Below are 24,677 nucleotides of genomic sequence, written 5' to 3' on the forward strand. Positions count from 1 at the left end.
TTTTATCCTTATGTATACAATAAATTTTCTATATATTATATTTATATGTATAAATAATACATGAATACTATTTTTGCTTATTATACCAGTCAAGGTTTAACCAGAGAAGCTGAACCACTAAGAAATTGATAGATACGTAGACATATACATTTAATAGATTGTATGGAAATTTGGCCCTGTGAAAGTGTGAAAGCTGGTTAAGCAGTCTGTGTGAGGCTGTTACCTTTGTGTCTGATGCTGGACATTGATAGGCCTTGTGGCAAGCAGTCACGAAGGGAAGATGGGTATGAAGTGTGGTAGATCAATTGCAGGCTGGAACCCACATGCTTCAGCTGTGACCCTGCAACGTGGACTGAAATTCATGTCCTTTCTTGCTGTCTCTGGAATTTGTGGTATGGCTATCTTGTGGAAGCTGGGGTCCTTCTTCATGAGGCTGAACACACACACCTGGCCCAGAAGTCACAGATGCTAAAGGAAGGTTGAGGGCAAGGTAGAGCCAATCTCAGGCCCAGATGCTGCTTCACAAGAGTGAGGTGAGGCAGCATATCACCAACTTTACGGTCTGTAAACAACACAGCAGCTGCTTCCCTTCAGCCTCGACATCTCCCTGAGAATCTTTCCTGTGGCTCCTCTTAGCCAGAAACACACAAACGTGGGAACTCTGGGAAATGTAGTTCATCCTAGCCACATTGACACATTACAAAGCGACCAGAGTCCATCCCATGTCAATTTGGTACACATACACATCTCCTTAAAGCACACTTAATCACAAAATAAACAGGACAAAGTCATCCTCCTGCCTAACATGGTATAACTATCCTGCATACAACCAAAATCATGCCAAACATTCATAAAAAACAGGGAAGAAATGCCCATTACTATTGTCCACAGAATGAGTCCTCCTATCCACGTGCTAACCTATTCTGTGGATGTCAGTTAGGACTCTTCCTCAGTCACTCCTGTTCATGCAAATGGACCCACAAACAAGGTAGCCATGGAAGACATGATGGAGGCTACACATGGACTCAGCAACATGGACTTCCACTCACCAAGTTCCACTGTTGGGTGCCCAACCTGCCAGCAACTGAGACCAAGATTGCATCCTTGATACGGTATTACTATCCAGGAGAACAGCCAGCTACTTGGTGGCAGAGTGGGTCAACTGGATAACTTTCATCGTGGAAGGGACAGTGCTTTGTTTTTATTACAATAGACGCTTACTCTGGATATAAATTTGCCTTCCTTGCGTACAGTTGCTGCCAAAAAACCACCTGTGGACCTATAGAATGCTTTACTCACCATAGTGGTACTCCATGAAACATTGCTTCTGCCTAAGGAACTCATTTCACAGCAAATGAAGTGTGGGAATGGGCCCATGCTCATGGAATCCACTGGTCTTAGCATATTCTCCATCTTCCTAAAACAACTGGCTTAATATGATGGTGGAAAGGGCTTTTGAAGACTCGGTTATGGCAACAGCTGGTCGGAAACACCTCATATGGCTGGGACAATGTCCTCCAGGATGCAGTAAATCCTGTTAATCTGCATCTAATTTCTGATGCTGTTTCTTCCATCAATCAGTTTCTCGGGACCAGGCATCAATAGGTAAAAATGGGAATGAGTCCTCTCACTATAAAATTTATAATTATGATCCACCAGGAAAATCTTTGCTTCCTGTTTCTGCACTTTTAGGCTCTGCTGCGTTAGAGGTCTTTGTTCCAAAGGGAAGTATTTTTCTACCAGGTGACACAACAAGGATTTCATTTACTGATAATTGAGCCTGCTACCCTGCCACTTTTGGCTCCACATATCACTGAATCAACAAGCTAAGGAGGTACTATATACTGGCTGATGTGACCGATCCTGAGTAGCAAGGGGAAATTCAGTTGCTACTACACCATGGAGATAAGGAGGAGCATGTCTGCAATGCAGGAGATGTTCTAGGGAGCCTCTTTGTGATGAAAGTCAGGGGAAACCCATAACCACCCAATTCAGACAGGACTACTAAGGGCCCAGATCATTCCGGAATGAAGTTGGTGTCACCTCACCTGACAAGGAAGCTGACCAGCTGCACACTAAGGGAATATGAAATGGGGAGTGAATGAAGACAGCTGTAAACACCAGCCGTGCTCATGTGAGCTGCTGCAAAACAAAACTGTAACAGTACAGCCCTTTCTTCCTTGTTTTGATATGAACGTTTGGTTCACATATATTAACTAAATATTTTTGTCTTCATCCTCTCCATCATCACCTTTTCTAACATACGATATAACAAAATGGTTAGATTCATATCTCGGTATTTAAGTTATATGACATAAAAGGAGGGGTATGAATCAGATAGGAGTAAATGAATTTTGCCTAAAAACCTAAAAGGATTTTGTATCCTCTTATGGGGAAAGGCACAGTGTCTTTTATATCCTCTTCTTGAGAAAAGGTTAACATGTTTTTCATTGTACATGGAAAGCTTTATCATGTTAGGTGGAAGGAAAACTCAGTACTGTCTTTATTTGGAAGTTAAGAATAGTTTAAAGAAATATGAATAGGTGCCAGGTTGAAACATAATAAAGCCATTGTACTTATGTACTTAAAAACAAACAGGATATGTGTCCTAGGTAGACCTGAGAGCCTTCAAATTATAGATCAGGCTGATAAAACTAGGATTATAATATTTAATCAACCAAATCTCCCAATCAGCCCTGTATCTAATTCTCATATGCACACTTCTCAAAATGAGAGTTGGCAGCCATGGTGAAGCCTAGTGCAAAATACTAATCTACATTGATCCTCAAAATATCCACTCTATCCCTCTTTGTGTTTTTCCTCCTAAATGTTTCGCTAGCTCTCCATGCATTCCACACTATCTACTTAGTTTCTAAAGTGAAGAATTCAGAACAGAACGTATTCTTTAAAGTATAATTCGACCATAAGAAAGAAGTCACATGTATTAACTCTCTCCATATTAATGCAGCCTAGTATCATTATATTGGCTGTCACCTCACACTGTTATTTCAAATTCAGCTTCTTGTGGACTAAGGGCCCAAATCTTCCGCATTCCCCCTGATCGCTCCAGCCCTAACCAGACATCCACACATTTCCCTTTTACTAAAATATTCATATATTTCCTATCTCTTTCCTCATTTTTTCCCCCATTTTTCTCTGTAAATCTCTGTAGCGTAACTTTTCCATCATCTGATTCATGTCGTCTCTCTTTCTGCCCCAGGTAGCTTTTATAATAATTTCCCATTCCAATTTGCAGCTCTCAACTGGCTTTTTTTTCCTCTGCCTCATCAGGCAGCTTTCCTCATGAACTGACTAATATCACCTTCATATTTAAGGAATGAGGACATAAACTGACAATGTCAGAGTGTGCGCCAGTTTCTGAAAAGGATTTCATGGATACCTGAAACACCAACATTACCTTACCTGAAATTTCCTCTGCAGAGGCTTGTGGGCAGAACAAGTATAGAAGTGAAATAGAGAGGCCAGGATAGGCCCACGCTGACTCACACATTGGCTATTGGTCATCCAAACAAGTCTTTTCTGAGGTGCTCATCAGACTTCCTTCTCTAACCCTGGAACTCTCTTTTTACTGGTGGAATGGCATAGACTATATTGTCCTCCACAGTCAGCACTGATTATGCTAACTATCCTAGTGACAGACCATCATCAAGAGCAAGAGTGCATGTAATTCTGTAAGGCTCTGGCAAGGTATGCTCAGGTTTTGAGCTCCATCAGCACACGCCAGGATAGATTAAGTAACTGGACTTCCTTAACGTCTACTAGTTGGGTCTTTGAATCATGCAAATGCTTCTGCTGCCTCTAAACCTATATTTCAGATGCCTCTCCATTCCAAACTGGCCATGCAAGCTTAGGCAATAAGAATTTCAATTAATGTTACCTGATTAAGAAGCTACATCTAACACCAGCTTAATCATCAATGGGCCTAGAGTCAAAAGAAAATCTGTTTTGTGTTTTCTGCTATTTTGAATCGTTGAAGGCACTCTCTTCTTAGCTTTATACCCCCTTTTCTATTTAATAAAACCAGAATTTGCCTTTAGCACTGGTCTTTTTAGAATTAGCCCCTTCATGACTCCATGAATGTTTTCTTATCAGGAATGAGACTTGGTCTGAAACAAGGCAAATGTGAGGGAAGAGGAGTACTGTCTGTGAGAAATGAATCAAGCCATAGTCCAGAAGACCTATGATGATGTCACCTGAGGCAAATCAAAGACACTAAGTAGATGGCATCAGAGATTCCAACCCAGAGGACACATCCTGAATCTCTTCTGAAAACCATTACTCAAGATGCCAATTACACTTGTATGCACGGAGATGAGCATTCCCAAAGGGCTTTCCTGGACTCAGTCTGTAGAGGTCAGGAGAACTAGTTATCTCAATGAACGTGGCTCTGAAGACAACATGGGGACATCTTCTCTAAGGGTCAATTAACCGTGGAGAGAAATATTCCCTAGAGTCCCTGGCTTTTTTCCATCTTGGAACCAGGTTCTCTGTACTCTTTTTGTATCCAACACTTGTGAGAAGACAGTGAGAAAGATCTAGCCTCTATTACCCACAAGACACTTTTGAGGTTTCCCCATGTGCCATATCATAGAAGAGAAGTCAAGGAATGGAAGCAGGAAGTTACTGCTAGCATTCCTCACTCTCGCTGTTGGTCATACTCCAATTTTATACACTACATTAATATAACATGTGAAAAGATTTCAGATACAGAAGTAAAATAACATCATTAGCTATCAGGGAAATGCAAATCAAAACTACAAAGAGGGATCACCTCACTCTGGTCAGAATGGCTATAATTAACAAGACAGGAAACAACAAATATTGAAGAGGATGTGGAGAGAAGGGAGCGCTTGTTCACTGCTGGTGGGAGTGCAGACTGGTGCAGCCACTATGGAAAGCAGTATGGAGTTCCCTCAGAAAATTAAGGATAGATCTACCATATGATCCAGCTATCCCACTGCTGGGTATTTATCCAAGGAACTTGAAAACACAAAGGCACAAAGATACTGGCACCCCATGTTCGTTGCAGCGTTATACACAATAGCCAAGACTTGGAAGCAACCTAGGTGCCCATCAGGGGACGAATGGATAAAGAAGATGTGGTATTTATACACGATGGACTACTACTCAGCCATAAGAAAAGATGAAATCTGGCCATTTGTGACAACACGGATGGGTCTTAAGGGTATTATGCTGAGTTAAATAAGTCAGGGCGAGAAACTCAAATTCCATATTATCTCCCTCATAAGTAAAGGATAAAAACAATGACAAACAAACACATAGCATTGGAGATTGGATTGGTGGTTATCATAGGGGGAGGGGGCAGGGGGGAGGGCATAGGGGTGATGAGGCTCCCATGTGAGGTGACGGACTATAATTCATTTTCTGGTGGTGAACACGATGTAATCTACACAGAATTCGAAATATATTATGATGTACATCAGAAAATAAATAAATAATTAATTTTAAAAAAAGAAACGTGACAGCTGCATCATGGTAAAGTCAGTTGTTCTCTTTGTCTGTCCACTTTATGTTACACCTAGTGGGACATCAATTGACCAAAAAAGGACTCGCTGCAAAGAACACCAGAATGCCTGAGACTTCCGTGCATCTATACGTCAAAAGGTTGGTGGGCTAGAGCAATGGAACTAGGGAAGCAGCCCCCTCCCCCTCCGAAGGCAGTGGCAATACAAAATGTGTATGCTGCCAGCGGTGGTTCTGGTGTCCTAACCTGAGGAGCACAGCTGCATGCATCAGCAGCCTGAGGCTACAGGAGCAGGCATGGTGCTTGTTGCATAGCCCCTCTTTGTCCCAGCAGTGGTGGGTCGTGCACACGACCTGAGGCTTCAGGACACACAGCAGTGCCAGCGACCCAGCTCCCTCTCTCTCTCTCTGACAGTGGCTCTGGTGTTTCCAGCCGTGGGTACAGCATCCACAGCACAGATATCCACAGCAAGGGTGGTGGTGCTCTGACCTGAGATTTCAAAATGCTCACCAGCGCGGGCCAGTGACCAGAGACTGCAGGAAGAACAATGACATTCGGTTTAGCCCTACCCCACCCCCCACGATGGTGGGGGGCGCCCATGCCCTGACACTGCAGGCAACACAGCAGTGCCAGTGAACGAGCCCCCTCCGTTTCCCCAGGCAGCAATGACTCTGACCCTGGTCTTTCAACATCAAGGGCTGCATTCAAAATGCAGATACCACTGGCAGAGGCAGTGGTGCCCTGATGCGAGGTTTCAAAAATCACACTTACCCACAACAACAACCAGAGGCTATAGGAGGAGAAAAGGTACTTCTGGCTTCACACCTGCCCCTCCCACAGCAGTGTAAGGTAGCATCTTCAACCTGAGGTATCAGGAGCCACAGCAGAACTTGTGACACAGCCTCCAGCGGCAGCACCTCTGACATGGGCTCTACCACCATTGGGGGCTGCATACCGGACCCTGGGCCCATGCAACACCCATAAATCCAATGCCTCTAACCCATGTGTTTCTCTGGCAGTTCTCTTTGCCCAGGCAGAAATGCATCTGTCTTGGGTGGCTGTTCCAGTTACCTTCAGCTAGTTAACAAATTATCCTGAAACTTGGCAACTTGCAAGAATTGTTTTATTTTTCTCACTATTTTGTGGGTCAGGAGTTTGGGAAGGGTTTAGCTCGGCAGGTCTTCCGTGGGGACTCTCGTATTGTTGCCATCTGATGTTGTGCAGGCTGTGTCATCACCAGGCTAGACTGGGATGATCATCCAAGATGCCGTTTCTTCTTCTTGTCCTCTTTTAAGCCTATTTATTTTTATTTTTATTTTCAGTGATTATGAAGACACATATCTATTGAAGCTTCAGGTCATTAAGCCAATGCACTCCAAATTCATTTTCTCCTATGCTGGCTGTGTCCACCATTCCCTCATCCCCTCTAACTTAGTCTGTCTCTTTCCATTTGCCTTTTTCCCTTTAAAGTTGGAGAGAGGAATCAATTTTTCTTCCTTTGGTCTTACTTCCCTTCTGCTTTCACACACCTTTCCCTTCAGGACCTCACATTAGAACTCTCCACACACCTCTTCTCTTCCTGTGTGGCCAGAGCATAAGCGAGATGGGGGATACGAATCAACCTCTTTTGTTCTGGGTCCACTCCTTCCTGCCATAGGTGTTACTAGGAATATAGGACAAGTGGTTTTCCTCAGGAATGCAATCTTTTCACAAGAGGGCAGTGCTTACAGGCTACAGAAAAATTTTCTCCTACAGAGTCATATATCTGCTAATGTGTCCAAACTGAGGATCATTGATAATATCCTTATAGAGAAGCTCTAAGCGTCTGTGTCCCACCTGCAGAAACAGAATTCTTATATAAGGGTCAGTTTAATTTGAGAAATACCTAGACTTTCTCTATATTTTACTAGGAATGAGCCAAGTTTCCTATGTTTGTATGCCAGGAAAGGGCAGGGAATAAATAATCTGTGAGGTCTTTCCTCTCCATTAGATTCTGTTTCACTAATGGTTTCAGGAACAATAGAGTTGGGCTTTCTCTTTTTTCCTACATTTAATCAAACTGCACTTGTCCTATGTCTGATTGACTGTTAATGTCATGATGCTGCCACATTTTGTTTTGCTCATGAGTAAGATGGAAATTCACATCCAAGTCCCATTACCCCTTCACGTTGTCAACATTTATATCAGTTGCCATATGAGTTAAAGTCACTACTTCTGCAGGTAGAATTGCATCTGGAGAGGAAAAGATGAAGTAAGTCCGTATAGGTCTGAAGTTGGACCTCTTCTTGCTCTTTGATGTCTTCTGCATCTGTCTGCCTTTCTATTCTTTTCTTAGTATTTGTCTAATATCTCTCTCATTCTCTGACCCTCTCTTGGGCTTCCCGCGCTTTTTTCTCCACAAGTTTTCAAAATGTAGTTCAGAAACATTTTTATCACTGTGTTTGTTTTATGTATATTCAACGTGCCATGTGTAGCTGGAACTGCTGACATTGTTCCAGGATAAGTGAAGTCTAGGGAAATTTCAGCCTCACTCAACCTACTCATTTACGTATCCTCTTTCTCTCACTCTGCCATCTCACGTCTTTGCTACTATTTTCTGATTTTTGTCTTTGTTTCTGCTCTTACCCAAGAGCCCTTTAAGAAAGTGACCATTATGTTAGAAATGATTAGATTTGTTCCCTACTTTGAAATATTAAATGAAATGCTTATGTGGCCTAATACATTAGATCCCAAATCTGACCGCTTGCTTGCTGAGCAACTGAATTAGATTCTCTAGGTTAGAAAGTGTGATCTATTTAACTATTCATTTTGTCAAAGACAGAGGAAGTGTGTTATAGTTTTAATTATTTCATCTGACCCCTCTACTAAATCCTAATACTTGTAGGAGTAATATGGGTTTAAAAACATTTTATTAAGTATACCATATATTCAGAGAACTGAACAAATCATAAGGGTACAGCATGATGAATTTTCAGAAAGTGAATCCATAGGGTAACCAGCACACAGATCAAGACAAACAATGTCACTTGCCCCCCAGAGGTTCTTATTATTCCGCTTTCCATCAGTGTCCCACAGGGGTAACTACTATTTGACTTTGAATACCAAAGCTAAATTGAGCCTGGTTTTGAACTTGATAAATTTAGAATCGTACAGGACATACTCTTTTGTGTCTAACTTCTTTGGCTCAATATTTTGCTTCATGAGATTCATTCCTGCTGTTGTGTTTAGACATTTGTTCTCGTTACTGAATAGATTTGCATTGTGTGCCTATCCCACAGTTTAATTACCCACTCTAATATTGATGGATATTTGGATAGTTTCCACTTTGGTCTGTTATAAATAGTACTCGTATGAAAATTCTAGAACAAGACCTTGGTGGCCAAATACTAGCATTCCTGTTGACTGTATGCTCATTCTCAGCTATAGCAGATACTGACAAAGTGTTTCACAAAGTGGTGGTTGTAGTAATTTACTCTCCAACCTGCAGTGTATGAGAAATCCAGTTGTTCCACTTGTTCAATCTCCTTGCCAAAATTCGGTTGGTGTGTCTGTATTTTTTATTTTAGCCATCATAGGAGGTGAGTGACTCTATTTCAAATGTAGGTTTACTTTGCATTTCTCTGGTGACTAATCATGTTAAGAGCCTTTCATATGTTGATCAGCCATTTGGATGTTCTCTGTTGTGAGTGCCTGTTCAAATGCTTTGCCTATTTTCTATTGAGTTGTCAGCTTTTTTCTTAGTGAGATTGTAAGGGTTCTTAATATGTTTTGCTCATGAGTTCTTTCTTCAACCTAAGTATTGATACCCTTTCTCTCCTCTGTAACTCTCATTTTTAGGCTTTATATGGTAATTTTTGATAACTGGAAGTTCTTAATTTTAATGTAGTGCAATGTTTCTATTTGTAGCCTGTATAGTGTTTTAACGTCCTGTTTAAAAAATCTGTCCTACTCCAAGCTCATAAATATTTTTCTATTTTTTCTTCTAAAAGAGTTTTTACTGTTATATCTTTCACATTTAGATTTTATATCCACCTGAAATTGATGTTTGTGTATGGTGTGAGGTCAGGATCAAAATGTATTCTTTCCATATTCACATCCAACTTACCCAGCATTATTTATTGAAAAGAACATCCTTCCCCCGCTACATTGTAACATGATCTGTCTTATCTGTAGGTGTGCTTCCACACTTCTATGTTCCATTTGTCTGTGTATATAACGTTGTGCCAATAGCACACTGTTTCAATTATTATAGCTTTAGTCTAGATATTTAGCAGTGTAAGTCCATCGCTTTTATTTTTCTTCTCCAAGAGTATCATGACTATTTTTGGCTCATTATGTAAGTCCCTCCACCCACCACCCATAACTGCTTTTAGTTTGATTGCCATTACATTGACTCTATAGAAAAATTTGGAGAAAATTGACATCTCTAAGTACACAGTCTTCCAATCCATGAGCATGTTGCAGCCCTCCTTTTATTTAGGTCTTTTAAATTTTTCTTAAAAATATTTTGTTGTGTGTAATCTAGGGGTCTTCTACATATTTCATCAAATTCAATCTTTCATATTTGAAGCTTTTGCTGTTATAGTTAATGGTATAATTCATAAAGTCTAATTTTCTGTTTGTTTATTATTCCCCTTTTTGTAGGGTCCTTGTAAGGTTTTGGTATCAAGATTTTACAGTCCTCATAAAACAAGTTGGAAAATTTTCCCTCTTACTCAGTTTGCTGGATAGCATTATTTAAGATTCACATAAAATATGGAAGCTGTGGGCCAGCCCCGTGGCCTAGTGATTAAGTTCACGTGCTCCTGTTTGGCAGCCCAAGGTTTGCCAGTTCGGATCCTGCATGTGAACCTACACACTGCTCATCAAGCCATGCTGTGGAGGCATCGCACAGAGAAGCGCTAGAATACACAACTATGTACTGGGGCTTTGGCAAGAAAAAAAAAGGAGGAAGATTGGCAACAGATGTTAGCTCAGGGCCAATCTTCCTTACACACACACACAAAAAAGTAACACAGATTAAAGTGATGATCAATGTAAAGTAAGAAACTATTCTAAGAATTTAAACACATTTTTTTAAAAATACGGAAGTTTGGATCCAGACTGTAATTCTAAATTTTTGTGTATATTATGATGTACATCATAATATATTTCAAATTCTGTGTAGATTAGATCATGTTCACCACCCAAAGACTAATTACAATCCAACAAGACACACGTGTGCCCAGCCACGCCTTTCACCCTGTTCCCTCCCTCCTTCCCCTCTGGTAACCACTACTCCAATCACTGTTGATATGTGATTGTTTGCTGTTGTTTTTGTCTTCCACTTATGGGTGAAATCATACGGTATTTGACTTTCTCCCTCTGACATTTTTCACTTAGTATAATACCCTCAAGGTCGATCTATATTGTCGCAAATGGCCAGGTTTCATCATTGCTTAGGGCTGAGTAGTATTCCATTGTGTATATATATACACCACATCTTCTTTATCCATTTGTCCCTTGATGGGCACCTAGGTTGCTTCCAAGTCTTGGCTATTGTGAATAATGCTGCCATGAACATAGAGATGCATGTATCTGTATGCATTTGTGTTTTCAAGCTCATTGGATAAAGACCCAACAGTGGAATCGCTGGATCCTATGGTAGATCTATTGTTAATGACCTAAGGATACTCCATACTGCTTTCTATAGTGGCTATGATACGGACCCTGATATCAGTTTCCTCACATTAAACCCAGAATATATGGGTTTAAAATCACACTCATTCCTTGCTTACTCTCTGGCTTCCTGGCTCCATAATCCACTATCCTCCATGGAGACAGATACCATCAAGGACAAGCACCTGGATTATCTCCTCCCCGCAAAGAGATACAGTCTGGTGGGAAAGCTGCTGACCAGCAAGGTCACAGGCTTCCTCTTCTCTGCAAGTAGTCTCAAGGCAAAAGACAGGCTGGTGGGAAAGCTCCGACCAGCAAGGCCATATGCTCCCACTCCCCTACCTAAAACCCCAAATAAAAACCCTTCCTTTTACCTTTGTGGGGAGTTTGGGATTTCAGCGTTAGCTTCCCTCTCTCCTTGCTCAGCGCTGTGCAAAAATAAAGTTCCTACTTTCTTCCACCACACCCAGTGTCAGAGATTGGCTTGCTGCGCAACAGGTGAGCGAACTCACATCAGGTTCAGTAACAAATCTGGCTGACCTTTCAGGGGACAGACTCATCTCCCGTGGCCCACTGAAACCTCAGATCTCCACCTGGGGAGGCAGTTTTCCTCCACTGCTCAGAGTCGTCCGTCATCCCGGCGGGTCCCAACATGCAGCTCATGTTCTGTCCACACTGTGTCCAAGAACCAACTTTCTCCAGTTTCCCAGAGCCCGAGCACAGTCTTCCCTGGCCACCCTTCCAGCTAGGAGTCTTTTTCACTGAAGCTGGCCCCTGCCCAGGGACAGGGCTCCTGTGCTTCCCCCACCTCACCGGGCCCTGCCCTCAGGCGACACCACACCCTGCTGGTACGGTGTCCGTCATCTCCTCTTACGCCATCCAGAGACCCGGTCTGCAAGTCTGGGGCTTGGGTCAGCTGCTCCTAAGCTCCCTGCAGCAATGGGAGAACTCGGGAAAACAAGCCTCAGGAGCCAAGTTGAGGGTGGCGATCTGAGGCCAGCAGAGAACCAGGGTTGAGGGCACCCCGGCCAGCCACCAGCCACATCCATTCTGTTTTGCTGATGGTCTGAGACTGCTGCCCTCCTGACCATGCAGCTCCCTGCATGGGGGCTCCCCCTACATCTGCTCTCCCTCCTGCAGGCAGTAGGTCCCTCCCCATCCCCGTGGACCCTGACAAGTCCAACATGGCTCTAACCTGTGTCCCTTCCAGGGTGGAGAGCCATCATCCATGTCTGCTTCATCCTGGAGAGGGACCAGTGCATCAGCGACTTCAATGAAAAGATGAATAATCAGGACGTGCAGATGAAGCTCTTCAGTGGGGTCTCCGTGGGCAGGAGGGGCCTTAGGGACAGTGGCGTGGCTACAAGGAGTGGGCCGTCAACATCAGCCAGCACTAGAGGCAGCTGTGCTCAGCCTTTGGGCCAACAGCACCCTGTGTTCTGATCACAGTGTGTGTGTGTTCATGTGTGTGTGCATCGAGGTGGGTGTGCAAGCCAGCCCTGTCTCTCTCTACACCACCACTGTGAGTCGACCCCTCTTGGTCACTCTGCATCCACCCAGAGGATCCTTCTGACATCCCAGACCCTTGTGGCCCTGCCTCCTCCCTCCTCCACTCGAACCCCACCACCCACTGCCCTGGCCTCACAGAACACATTTAAACATCTCCACCATGACTGACACCCCTTTTCAGGCCAGCCACCTCTAGCCAGCACCCACTGGTGTCGTTCCTGCCCTCTCACTGTCGGTTCCTTCCCCCAACACCTCCTCAGCCCAGTGGGTCTCCGTCTGCCACCCTTGCTCCATGCCCACTTTCCTTTCCCTACATCACATCCTTCCTTTCCCAGCACACACTGAGCTCTGGGACAGCCCCACGCTCCCAACCCACAGCTCTGCCCATTCCTTCCATGGTCCCGGCCAGGTGAAATCCGTCCTGGGAGCCCAACTCTGTGCCTCTCCTGCACCTGACCCCAGCAGTCAGAGGGGCCGAGGCTGGTGCAGAGCGCGGGCTGCTCCCACCTTCACATCATGACTGCAGATGTCAAGGCCCCCAGTGCCGACCATATCGTGCCCTGGCTCCCCTGACTCCTGCCTGCTCTAGGCAGCATTTCACTCGTCTGTCCCCTCCTCACCATCCACCCCTGCTTCCCTGTGCAGCACAAACCTTCACCCCAAACAAGGCTCAGTGCATGGATTGTGCACACTGCAGGCGGACACAGCTCGGTGGCGCAAGATGTGAGTGGAAGCACATATTGCTAGCTGGGAGGAGCCCAGGTGCAGCTTCTGAGACCCAGACTCCCCCAGGGAGAGGCCAGGCCCAAAGGCTGAGAGGGGTAGATACCCTGGAGTGGACAAAAGCCGCACTCACGGACTCTCTCCTCTTGAGCTTCTGGGGGAGTTCGGATTCTAATGGGTCAGGCTGGGAAGATGGGGCTCCACCCAGGGGAGGCTAGGGGCTGATTCAGGGCAACAAGGAGGAGGGCAGAAGGTCACGGGTCCCTGGAGGACAGGCACTGACAGCATGAGCCCCCTCCTCTTAATGTACTCCCCCCACAAGCCATCAAATGCAGGGACATTCCTCATGGAGGGTCTGTGTCAGGGCCGACAGAGCACTCCGGAGCCCAGGGACTTCCACGCCGTCCCATCCACAGAACGTGACTCTCTGCTCTCCAGGGCCAAGGGACCCCCTTTCATGTGGAGTCTTGAGATAAGGGAAACACCCCAGGAGCCTCAGCCACCCAGGCAGCTCCTCAGCTTGGGTGGCTCCCATCCCAAATAGAAAAATGTACAAGGAACAGTATAGAAAGGACCCATAATCCCACCACTGATCTCCAACTCAACTCGCTCCCAGAGATGGTCCTTTGTGTTTGAGGGAGGATCCAACTGGGAAATTTGTTTTTGGCTTTTCATGGCCTAACCGTCACCCTCCCAACTCTCCAGTGTCCTAGCTGGAAGGGTGAACCATCTAGAGATCACCTGGTTAGTTCACCTCCTGTGTTTACAGATGGCAGGAGCTGAGATGGGGAAGGAAGGAGGGGACTCAGGCCTGGGACCCTCCCCTCTGCACCTCAGCATCAGCTCTGCTCTGTCCCCTCACCCTCACCTGGAGAACGTGTCTTCACTGGATCCCCATCCTGCTCCTCCCTCCGCCACTGGCCACCATCCACCAGCTCCCTCGCCCAAACATGGAAGAACAGCAAGAACAACCGCAAGAGCCCTTGTTTATGGAGTTCTTGCCCTGTGCCAGTAAGGAATGGATCCTCCCACTAAGTAAGAGACAGCTTCCATCTTCAAGCCAGCCTACAGATGAAGAAAGTGACGCTTAGAGAGGTAGTCCCTTGGCCAGGGTCTCCGAGGCTGGAAGAGGTTATATCTGGGCTATGCATCCAGGTCCTTAATTCCAGAGCTTTGCACCAACCACTATGCCTTGCCTTGGGACTAATCAGTCAAAAAGGGTACAATCACAAGATTGGATTGGCAATTGGGAGCATAGCATACATACCAGAAACTATGGAAATCATACTTGCATAGCTCCATGAATTACCCAAAGGGAACACATCCGGCAACCGGTACCCACAAGAAATAGAACATGAGCTGCCCTTGAACGGCCACCTGATGCCCCCTCCCAGGTCCCTGCCTCTCCCCCAAGGGAAATCAATATTCTAACTTTCCATTTGTCTTTCTTGTCTTTGAGCTCTATTGACATGGAATCATTCTGTGTGTCTCCTTCTATGTCGAGCTTCTTTCATTACGCTTGTAAGATTCATCAATATTCTTGAATGTGGCTGTGGCTGAACATTATTTCTGTATGGTATTGCACTATGAAACATAACCCATTTTATTTGTCCACTCCACCACTGATGTCCAGTGAGTTGTTTCCAGTTTGAGGATATGCCAAAAGATGCTGCTCTGAACATCTTGTATAAGTCTGCTGGCCAACATAGGAACACGTCTATGTTGGGGACATCATTGTTGGGTCATAGACTATGTGCACGTCCACCTCTAGGAGATACTACCAGAGAGCTTCAAAGTGGATGAAATAGTTTACCCTCACAGCTGTGTATGAGAGTTCTAGTTGCTTCACAGCCTCATTAACACTGGCTGTTGTCAGAGTTTTTGATTTTGACCATTGTGGTGTACATGTAGGGGTATCTCGTCGTCATTTTAATTTGCATTTTCCTCACGAGTAATAATGTGGAGCACCCATTCATCTAATGATTCCCATTTGGGTATCTTTTTTGTGACATGCCTAGTCAAATCTCCTGCCCATTTCTTTTCATGGTGGATTGCCTGTGTGTGTCTTTATCAATTTATAGGAGTTAGTTACACATCCTAGAATCGTCTTTTGTCAGATAAATAAATGGTAAGTATTTATGCCCTTCGTGCCTGCCTTCTTTACTCTCTTAGAAGTTTCTTTAGACAAAAACAAGTTCTTCTTTTTAATACTTTCCAATTTATCCTTTTGTTCTTTACGATTAGTATGCCTTTTGTTCTATGAAATGCTTGCCTGCCCCAAGTTCTTGAAAATATTCTCCTAAGGTACGTGTCGCAGAAGGTATTTTTATAACTTCCATTTGTATTTAAAATCCATCTGGAATTGGTTTTTGTTAGTCCAGCCATTACGTAAAAACAATTTGGAGTTTTCTCCAAACATTAAAAGTGGAACTGTCATATGATGCAGCAATCCCACAGCTGGGGGCACATCGGAAGATAACAGAATCTATGTCTTGAAGTAACTTCCGCACTCATGTGTGCACCACAACATTTGTCACAACAGCCACCACAGGGAGCAAACCACGGGGCTATTCATGGATGAAGGGACAAAAAAATGTGGTGCATCTACACAACTGTATATTATTCAGCTTTCAAAAAGAAAGAAATCCTGCCTTTCCTGACAACGTGGATGTACCTGGAGGACATTATGCTGAGTTAAATAAGCCAGACACAGAAAGGGAATTACTGCATCGTCTTACTTATATGTGGAATCTGAAAAACTCAAATTCATAGAAACAGACAGTAGAATGGTGGCTCCCAGGGAGCGGGGGTGTGAGAGGGGAACGAGGAGATGTTGGTGAAAAGGTGCAAACTCTCAGTTAGGAGATAAATAAGCTATTGAGATCTAATATACAAAAAGATGACTATAGTTAATAATAATGTATTCTATACCTAAAAGTAAGTCATGGATAAAATGATTAGAAGATGCTATATCATGCAAACATTAAAAACTGTAACTGTGAAAAGTGTACCAACATGGGGGTGGTCCCATGGCCTTGTGGTTAAGTTGGGCGTGCTCCACATCAGGGGTCTGCATTTGGTTCCCCGCTGCAGACCTACACCACTTGCCAATGGCCGTGCTGTGGTGGTGACCCACATACAAAACAGAGGAAGACTGGCACAGATGTTGGTTCAGGGCAAATCTCCTCAGCAAAGAAAAAACATTCTACCAACATGGAAAAATGGTTTCTGTAATTTGAAATGATAAAACAAGCATAGAAAGCCACATCTAGGTTAAGACTGCAGTGTAAATGATGGACACATAGGAAGAAGGACTGGGGGAAAACAGGAGACAATGAGGCAAAGACGGCTTCATGTGGTGGTGGGATTATTGAGGACTTACATGAGATTTCATCTTAAATTTAATGGCCCTCCCTCAGACAAATATCAGAGACAGAAAGATTCAGCATACAAGGCTGAGAAAGCTTGTCCCTCATTCTTCCCTTCATTGATCACATTCTTCTCAAATCAGCTACAGTTGAGCTCCCTTTAGGTGGCCCCTGTGTCTTCTTTGAAAGCGTCAGGCAGTCTCCTGTGTCTCTGAAGAGAAAGGCTCAGAACTCCTTTGTGGAGGGGAGGCTCTAATCCCCCGTCCAACCCTCTGGCAGTTCCTGTCCATGGGAGCTGGGGCTGAGGGGAAATGGACCGCACAAAGAGAACTGTTCCCCAGGAAGTGATGGGAGAGGGAAGAGTGAAAGGAAGGCAGGTGGTTCCAGCCCCTGAGAGCCCTACAGCTCACAGCTGCATACGGCCCCTCCCAAGGGGGTGTGAGGGCACTATCTGTTTGTCCATCTGTGCCCCATCCACTAGAACAGACTTCTCCTCTATCCCTCAGCAACAGCCTATGGTCCTGACCACACGCAACCTATCAGACAGAGCGGAGGTTCATGAGAAGAAGTCTCTGGAAGCCCAGTGTCCTAGTCGACGGACCCAAAGCACAGTAGCATTCCCTCATGCTCCCTGATGGGGCCGGATCCAGGCAGGCTGCCCCACACGGCCTCCACATCGGATTCTTTCTCAATCGACTGCAGCCTGGCTTCTGTGCCACTGCACAGAAAGTGCTCTTGCTAAAGGAGGGTGCCCGACATCCTAAGGAGCAAACCCGAGAGCTCCTCCATCCCACTGCATCCCTGAGGAAACACTCCCTCCTCCAGGAGCCTTTCTCTTCCCCATCCATCTCTTCCTCCTCTCTAATAACTTCCAATCTGTGTCACTAGCTCAGCCTCTACTCCTTACCCTTCAGTGCTGGAAGCCTTCTCCAAGGTCTGTCTTCTGCCCTCTTCTCTCCTCACTATTTACTCCCCTGGGAGGCAGCATCTGTTCCCAAGACTTTCACTCTCGACTATACACTGTTATGTCCGGTCCCCAAAAGTCTACTGAGTTCCAGATCTATTTTTCTACAGCCTAATGAAAAGCACCTTTAATGACTGCTTACCATGCCTGCCACTGTGCTAAGACAATATCCAAGACCATCTAACAAGAAACTGAATCTCAGAGAAGGTTGGTAAGTTGTCCAAAGTCATCCAGTTACTATTTGGGGAAGCAGGGACGTGAACTCGCATCCATGTGACTTTGAAGCCTGTGCCAGAAGCACTACACTCTACCGCAACCCTAAAAGCAGATACACTCTCTACCTCCTCCTCGCTTCCCGCTCCCACCCAGCCCAAGCCCATTCCTCCTCTGGGACTCCCCGATCTGGGCTGAGAACATCAGCAGCAGCTCTTTGGCCTGTGGAGTCATGCTCGACTCCCTCTAGCTCACTCCATCCATCGAATCAAGCCCCAAATCCAGTCAATTCTCCTTACACGTCTCCCCACCTGTGTCTGCCGCCCGCAGCTCCCCAAGCGGCCTTCACCACCTCCTCCCCCAACTCCACAAAATCCTGCATCACTCACTCTCCACCTGTCCTCCAGCCTCTCCCACACCACTGCCCTGGAAGCAGATCAGACTCCAGCAGCCCCACATGCTCTCAGCAGTTAAAGCCTGCCCCTGCCCCTCCCCTTCGCCATGGAACCTTTCCTGCCACCCATCCCCAGTCTACCTGGTAAATTCCCCTGCCACCTCCCCCACGATGCCTTCTCTCTCGTGTGTTCCACCCTGGGAGACTTACCAATTCCTCTTTTGCTACTCTCACAGCACTTTCTGTTTGCATTCACTTATGGATTTAAGTATTGACTATGGGTACCTACCATGTGCCAGGCACTGCCCCAGGGATGAAAATAAAATGGTGAGCAAGACAAAGGCAGCCTGGAACACACACAGTGCTGGGATACAGTCTGGCGCAGCTAGTTTTTTTAAGCTTTTTCTGCCACAAGAGTGTCATTCCCCCCCAAACATTATCCCCTGCACAGGCTCCTGCAGGAGAACTGTGGCCAAGTGAGGCCCCACCATCCATGCAGGAAGAGCCGTCCTTGCACAGGATGCTGCAGGAAACCTGCCGCCAGCTGAGGCCCCACCATCCATGCAGGAAGAGCCGTCCTTGCACAGGATGCTGCAGGAAACCTGCCGCCAGCTGAGGCCCCACCATCCATGCAGGGAGAGCCATCCTTGGAAAGGCTACTGCAGGACACCGGCAGCTGGCTGAGGCCACACCATCTGAGCAGGGATAGCCATCCCCTGCACAGGCTCCTGCAGGAAATCTGCAGCCGAACGAGGCCCTACTATCCATGCAAGGAGAGCCATCCTTGCAGAGCCTCCTGTAGGAGACTTGCAGGGGCCTGAAATCCCACCTTCTGTGCAGGGAGAGCTATCCTTGAACAGGCTCCAGCAGGAAACCTGCCACAGGCTAGCCACCACCATCCAAGCAAGGAGAGTCTTCTGCAGACTCTGGCAGGAGACCTGCAGCTGGCTGAGTCGCAACTAACTGAGCAGGGAGAGCCATCCCCTGCACTGGCTCCTGCAGGAGACATGCAAGCAGCTGAGGACCCATCCTCCATGTAGGGAGAGCCATCCTTGCACAAGCTCCTGCAGGAGATCTGCAGCCGAACGTGACCCCACCCTCCATGCAAGGAGAGCCATCCTTGCACAGGCTCTTGCAGCAGATCTGCGGGGAAATGAGGCCTCACCATCCATGCTGGGAGAGCCATACCCTGCACAGCCTCCTGCAGGAGACCTTCTGCCAGCTGAGGCCCAACCATCACAGCCAGGGGACCCCTCCCCTACACAGGTTCCTGCAGGAGACCTGCCACCGACTGAGGCACCACCATCCGAGCAAGGAGAGTCATCCCCTGCACAGACTCTGGCAGGAGACCTGCAGCTGGCTGAGTCCCAACTAACGGAGCAGGGAGAGCCATCCCCTCCTCTGGCTCCTGCCCGGGCCCTGAAGCCAGCAGAAGCCATAGCCAAGGAGCAGAGAGAGCCATCCTCTGCTCTGGCTCCTGCTGGGGCTGTGGAGCCGGATGAAGACATAGGCGTGGAGCTGGGAGAGCCATCCCCTGCTACAGCACCTGCTGGGGCTCTGGAGCCGGCTGAAGACATGGCCATGAAACCAGGGAAAGCCACCCTCTGCCCCAGCTCCTGCCAGTACCCGGGAGAAGGCTGAAGGTGTGGCAAGGGAGCAGGGAGAGCCACCCCCTGCTATGGCTTCTGCTGGGGCTGTGCACCCAGCTGAAGCCATGGCCACAGACCAGGGAGAGACATCCCCCACTCCCCCACCTGCTGGGGCTGTGGAGTCAGCTGAAACCTTGGCTGCAGAGCAGGGACAGCCATCCCCTGTCTGGGTCTTGCTGGAGCTTTGGAAACAGCTGAAGATGCAGTCGTCAAGCATGGAGATCCATCCCCGGTTCCGGCTCATGCCAGGACCCAGGAGTCGGCTGAAGTTGCAGCCAGGGAGCACGGAGAGCCATCCCCTGCAACGGCTCCTGCTGGGGCTGTGGAGCCAGCTGAAGACACAGCCAGGAAGTGGGGAGAGCCTTCTCCTGCTGTGGCTCCTGCCTGGTCCCTAGAGCTGGCTGAAGTGGCGGCCTCGGACCAGGAAGAGCAACCCCCTGTTGAGTCTCCTGCTAGGGCCCTGGAGCCGGCTGAAGATGTGGCCACAGAGCAGGCAGATCCACCACCTGCTCAGGTGACTGCCAGGGCAAAGGAGCTGGTGGAAGCCACGGCAGCGGACGAGGGAGAGCAATCCCCTCCTCTGGCTCCTGCTGGGGCTGTGGAGCCGGCTGAAGATGTGGCCGTGGACCAGGGAGAGCCATCCCCTGCTGCAGCTCCTGCCAGGGCCCTGGAGCGGCCAGAAGTGGTGGTCTTGGATCAAGGAGAGCCATCCCATGCTACGCCTCCTGCTGGGGATGTGGAGCCGAGTGAATACGCGGCCATGAAGCATGGAGAGCCATCCACTGCTCTGGCTCATGCAAGGGCCCTGGTGCCATTGGAAGTCATGATCAGGAAGCAGGGAGAGTCATGCCTGCTCTGGGTCCTGCTGGCGCTTGTGCGGCCAGCTGAAGCTGCAGCCTCAGACCAGGGAGAGCCATCCCCTCCCCTGGTTCCTGCTGGGGCTGTGGAGTCAGCAGTAGCCTTGGCTGTGGATCAGGGACAGCCATCCCCTGCTCTGGCTCCTGCTTGGGCCCTGAAGCAGCCTGAAGCCATGGACTCAGACCAGGGAGGGACATGCCCTGCTATGCCTCCTGCTGGGACTGTGGAGTCAGCTGAAGCTGTTGCTGCAGAGCAGGGAAAGTCAACCCCTGCTCTGGCTCCTGCAGTGGCCCTGGAGCCTGCTGAAGTCTCTTCCGTGGAGCAGGGAGAGATATCCCCTGCTCCGACTCCTGCCAGGGCCCTGGAGCCTACTCCCACCCAGCCCTTTGTGGAACCCTTCCCATGCTAAGTCTGGGCAGGAGCTCCACGGGGTAGCGGCCCATGGGTTGACAGGCGCTAGAGGGATTGATAGGTTTAGACACCTGAAGACACCCTTAGCAAGTAGGTACTAGAACGACCCGCACTGCACACATGGGGGCATGGGGAGGCCCTGAGAGGCACATGGCTGTCCAGGGGGACATCACTGGCAAGAAGGAGGAGCCAGGTCTGACCAGCTCTGCGTCCCCAACGCTGGCTTCTGACTCGAGCCAGGCCTCCTCGGGGGCGGTGGGATGGGCTGTGTTGGTGCAACTGTGGATGGCCGTGGTGTTGGGATGGAGGGTGAGCAGTCAGCGGCCCAGGGGGCCCTTAGGGAGGTCTCGTGTGAGCAGGAAGCCTAGGGAAGGGACCCCAGGCAGCGACCTCACTGGGCCCAAGAGAACTTGGAACCCTGGTCTCTAGGCACCCAGCTCCTAGAGACAGCCCCCAACAGCTCACTCGTCTAGCACTCGTCTAGAAGGAGCAGCATGTTTCTCTGCTGTCTGCCTATCTGCCGGGGCCGCAGCCTCAGCAGAGCCCGCAAGGAGCGCCCTGGACGCAAAGGCGGGCTCCTGTCCCGCTCGAGACGTCTCTGGACGTTCGTGCGGAGGGACACAGAGGTAACACAGGGACGCCCGGGGTGGGCCAATCCAGGCCAGGCCACCACTGTGGTCCCACTTGCACAGCCCTACGTCCCCTCCCTGGGTGTGTGTGTGTGTGTGTGTGTGTGTGTGTGTGTGTTAGTGTGTTAGTGTGTGTGTGCATGTGTGTGTGTGTGTGTGGAAGGGTGGTTTGTGTGAGTGGACCACCGCGAGGAGGAGCAGGCTGATGAGTGGTTAGAAGCCTGGTGGGCCGGGCCCATTCCCACCCCAGCTCATGGCTGATCGGGTGGGGCGTGGAGTGCCGGGCAGCACCGTCTGCCCGAGGTTTCTCCCGAGCCCCTGAGGTCTATCTGTTTCATCCCGGGGAGAATTCTGCACAGACACAGGGTGTGCCTGATGTGGGAGCATTAGGCGCAGAGGGCAGAAGAAAGAGCAGGGGCAGCTGAGCAGGGCTCTGATGCTTCTGGGCTGACTGTTGGTCACTGTCTTTGCAGAGGTCCACTCAGGACACGGAGTCCAGCTCCCCGAGGGAGGAGAAGCTGGGCAGGAACAGCGTAGCGGCAGGCGTGGGGAAAAGGCTGCCGTCCTCAGGGACTGTTGCACAAGGATCAGAGCCAGCACAGGCCCCAGCCCGTGTGCGGGGAGCACAGTCACATCCAGCAGCTCCTGCACAAGGGCAGGAGACAAGCAGCGCCCCAGGAAGGGAGCGGGGAGAGCCAGCCCCTCCTCAGGCTCGGGCAGGAGCCATGCAGCCGGCTCTCATGGAACCAGCTGAGCAGGGAGAGCCATCCCCTGCTCCAGCTCCTGCCAGTGCCCTGGGGCAGGCTGAAGTGGTCGCCAGGGAGCAGGGAGAGCCATCCCCTGCTCTGGCTCCTGCCAGTGCCCCGGGGCAGGCTGAAGTGGTCGCCAGGGAGCAGGGAGAGCCATCCCCTGCTCTGGCTCCTGCCAGTGCCCCGGGGCAGGCTGAAGTGGTCGCCAGGGAGCAGGGAGAGCCATCCCCTGCTCTGGCTCCTGCCAGTGCCCCGGGGCAGGCTGAAGTGGTCGCCAGGGAGCAGGGAGAGCCATCCCCTGCTCCAGAGCCTCCTGGAGCCCTGGAGCCTGCTCAGGCCCCAGCATTGTCCCCGGGAGAGCTCACTCTCCAACCCCCTTCATCCCCAGCTCCTGACCCATCCCTTCCACCTGCTCCCTCACCACGACCTCCCTTCCTCTCCCTGCTTCCCCTGTATGTCTGTGTAGCCGTTTATGTTGCTCGTTTTCTTGTCTTTCTTTGGTCTTTATGTAAATTGTAAAATAAATTTATTTATATTTTAAGAACTCTGCATTTTCTCCTTTTCAAGTGTACAATTCCCGAGCGTTAAGTACAGTCCCAATGCTCGGCCTCCATCACCACTGTCCGCTTGCTGGACATTCCCTTCACCACAAGGGAAGCCTTTTCCCAAAGCGCTCATGCCTCATTCCTCCTTCGCTCCCTGACAACACCTATTCTGTGTTCTGGCAGGTTTTGGTCAATCTTTTCTGGATGTATCCGATAAGCGGTGTCATGCAATAGGTGGCCATCCTAGTCTGCTTCCATATTTTCAGAAGCACTGATCGATTTTTCATTTCTCTTTCTACTTGAATAGCATTTTTCCCAGCTGATAGGAAAGTCCCAATGGCTTATGGATTAGATGCTTCAAATGAAGCCCTTTTAGTAAACATGTGCATTATGTCAGGCTACAGACCGCTCTTCTAAGGGGGACACCAGAGCCACAAGCCACACAGGAAGTGCCTGGTTCTTCCTGCGGCCAAAACACAAACAAGAAAAAGGGAGACAGCTGGAAAGACAAACCAGAACCTCGAAAGCATTCCTCCTAAACCAAGGTGAGAGAAAGGTGCAACCTCCCTCTGGACCAAAGAACTCCCGAAAGTCGTTGTTTTCAAGGGACAGAGAGTAAACACATGCAATTCCCCCGAGAGGCGATACATAGGGACGTAGGGACGGCATATGTCAGAGATGCTCGACCTCCCCTAGAGGACACGTGCAAACGTAAACACCATGGAGACGGCATTGGTCACCAGCAGACTGCCAGGTTTCTGGTCTGGTTGCGACCAGGCCTGGTGAGAATTTGGGGAAGCAGAGGCCCCCGCAGATCCCTAGAGAGCAGGGGGAAAGGGCACTGCTCTCTGGGAGAATAGCCTGCAGGACCCTTCCAAGTTCCCCAGGACCCCACCTTTGCTGGCAGTGCCAATGCCAGGAGTGTGGCCCACAGGAGGTCTTGCCCAAGGTTCCCAAGATATCTTTTCAAGAGTAGTCATGACAGCACTGGTTGCAATGGCTGGGAGCTGGGAACACAACTCAGGTTCATGGAGAGGCAATGGGACCCATGCGGCCCATCCGTCAGAACACGGATATGTGACATCAACAGGGAGACAGACATCTATGAAAATGAATGTGCGTGTGAGAGAGAGACAGACAGAAGGAGACAGAATGAGAGCAACCGCGCCAGGGAGATATGCACCAAACTGTTCACGGGGCTCGCGACTTTCCAGTCTTATCTGCTCCTGGCGGGATGTCGAAAGTTCTGTAGAATGTGCGTGTCTTCCTTTCCTAATTCTAAAAAGGTGAATATCACAGCTTCAATGAAATCCATTGATGATCCATCTTTGGAATAAAGTACATTCTTTAGTTTCTATTTTTGAAGATTTCTATTCCAAGACAATGAACGTTTATTGTAGTAAAAGAATGAATTTTAAGAGACTGAAGAATTAAGGAAGTGGCAACTCAGGAGTGCCCTTCACAGGTGGTCTTCACCTTTCCAGTCCTTTCCCTTGGTGTC

The 24,677-nt window shown here is 48.4% G+C and overlaps 3 protein-coding genes across 4 annotated transcripts in view; 2 read left to right on the forward strand and 1 right to left on the reverse strand.

The window, feature by feature from the left end:
* Window positions 1-24,677, forward strand: part of LOC138922124 (odorant-binding protein 2b-like) — a 64,863-nt gene that overhangs the window by 22,398 nt on the left and 17,788 nt on the right. The gene's annotated exons all lie outside the window — the stretch shown is intronic.
* Window positions 1-24,677, reverse strand: part of LOC138922122 (olfactory receptor 2AE1-like) — a 38,127-nt gene that overhangs the window by 11,397 nt on the left and 2,053 nt on the right. The window contains exon 1 of one of the 2 annotated variants that reach the window (XM_070258943.1): window positions 224-5,276. The exons of the other annotated variant lie outside the window; for it this stretch is intronic. Within the exon in view, the coding sequence (XP_070115044.1) occupies window positions 224-245 (22 nt within the window). The 5' untranslated portion in view covers window positions 246-5,276. Of the gene's footprint in view, window positions 1-223; window positions 5,277-24,677 lie in introns of those variants that run through there. 2 annotated transcript variants of the gene reach the window in all.
* LOC138922123 (skin secretory protein xP2-like) lies at window positions 21,745-23,175 on the forward strand. The gene is made up of 2 exons (XM_070258945.1): window positions 21,745-21,879; window positions 22,356-23,175. Exons 1-2 carry the CDS (start codon window positions 21,748-21,750, stop codon window positions 23,148-23,150), a joined length of 927 nt encoding a protein of 308 aa, XP_070115046.1. The 5' UTR covers window positions 21,745-21,747; the 3' UTR covers window positions 23,151-23,175.

This window comes from Equus caballus, unplaced genomic scaffold (genome assembly GCF_041296265.1).
Source record: "Equus caballus isolate H_3958 breed thoroughbred unplaced genomic scaffold, TB-T2T haplotype2-0000451, whole genome shotgun sequence".
Lineage (NCBI taxonomy): Eukaryota > Metazoa > Chordata > Mammalia > Perissodactyla > Equidae > Equus > Equus caballus.

Bases quoted from the DNA above. Each gene is read 5' to 3' on its own strand.
- LOC138922123 (XM_070258945.1), top strand. From the start codon at position 21,748: ATGTTTCTCTGCTGTCTGCCTATCTGCCGGGGCCGCAGCCTCAGCAGA. The intron at 21,880-22,355 runs GTAACACAGGGA...CTGTCTTTGCAG, and splicing joins TCGTGCGGAGGGACACAGAG to AGGTCCACTCAGGACACGGA.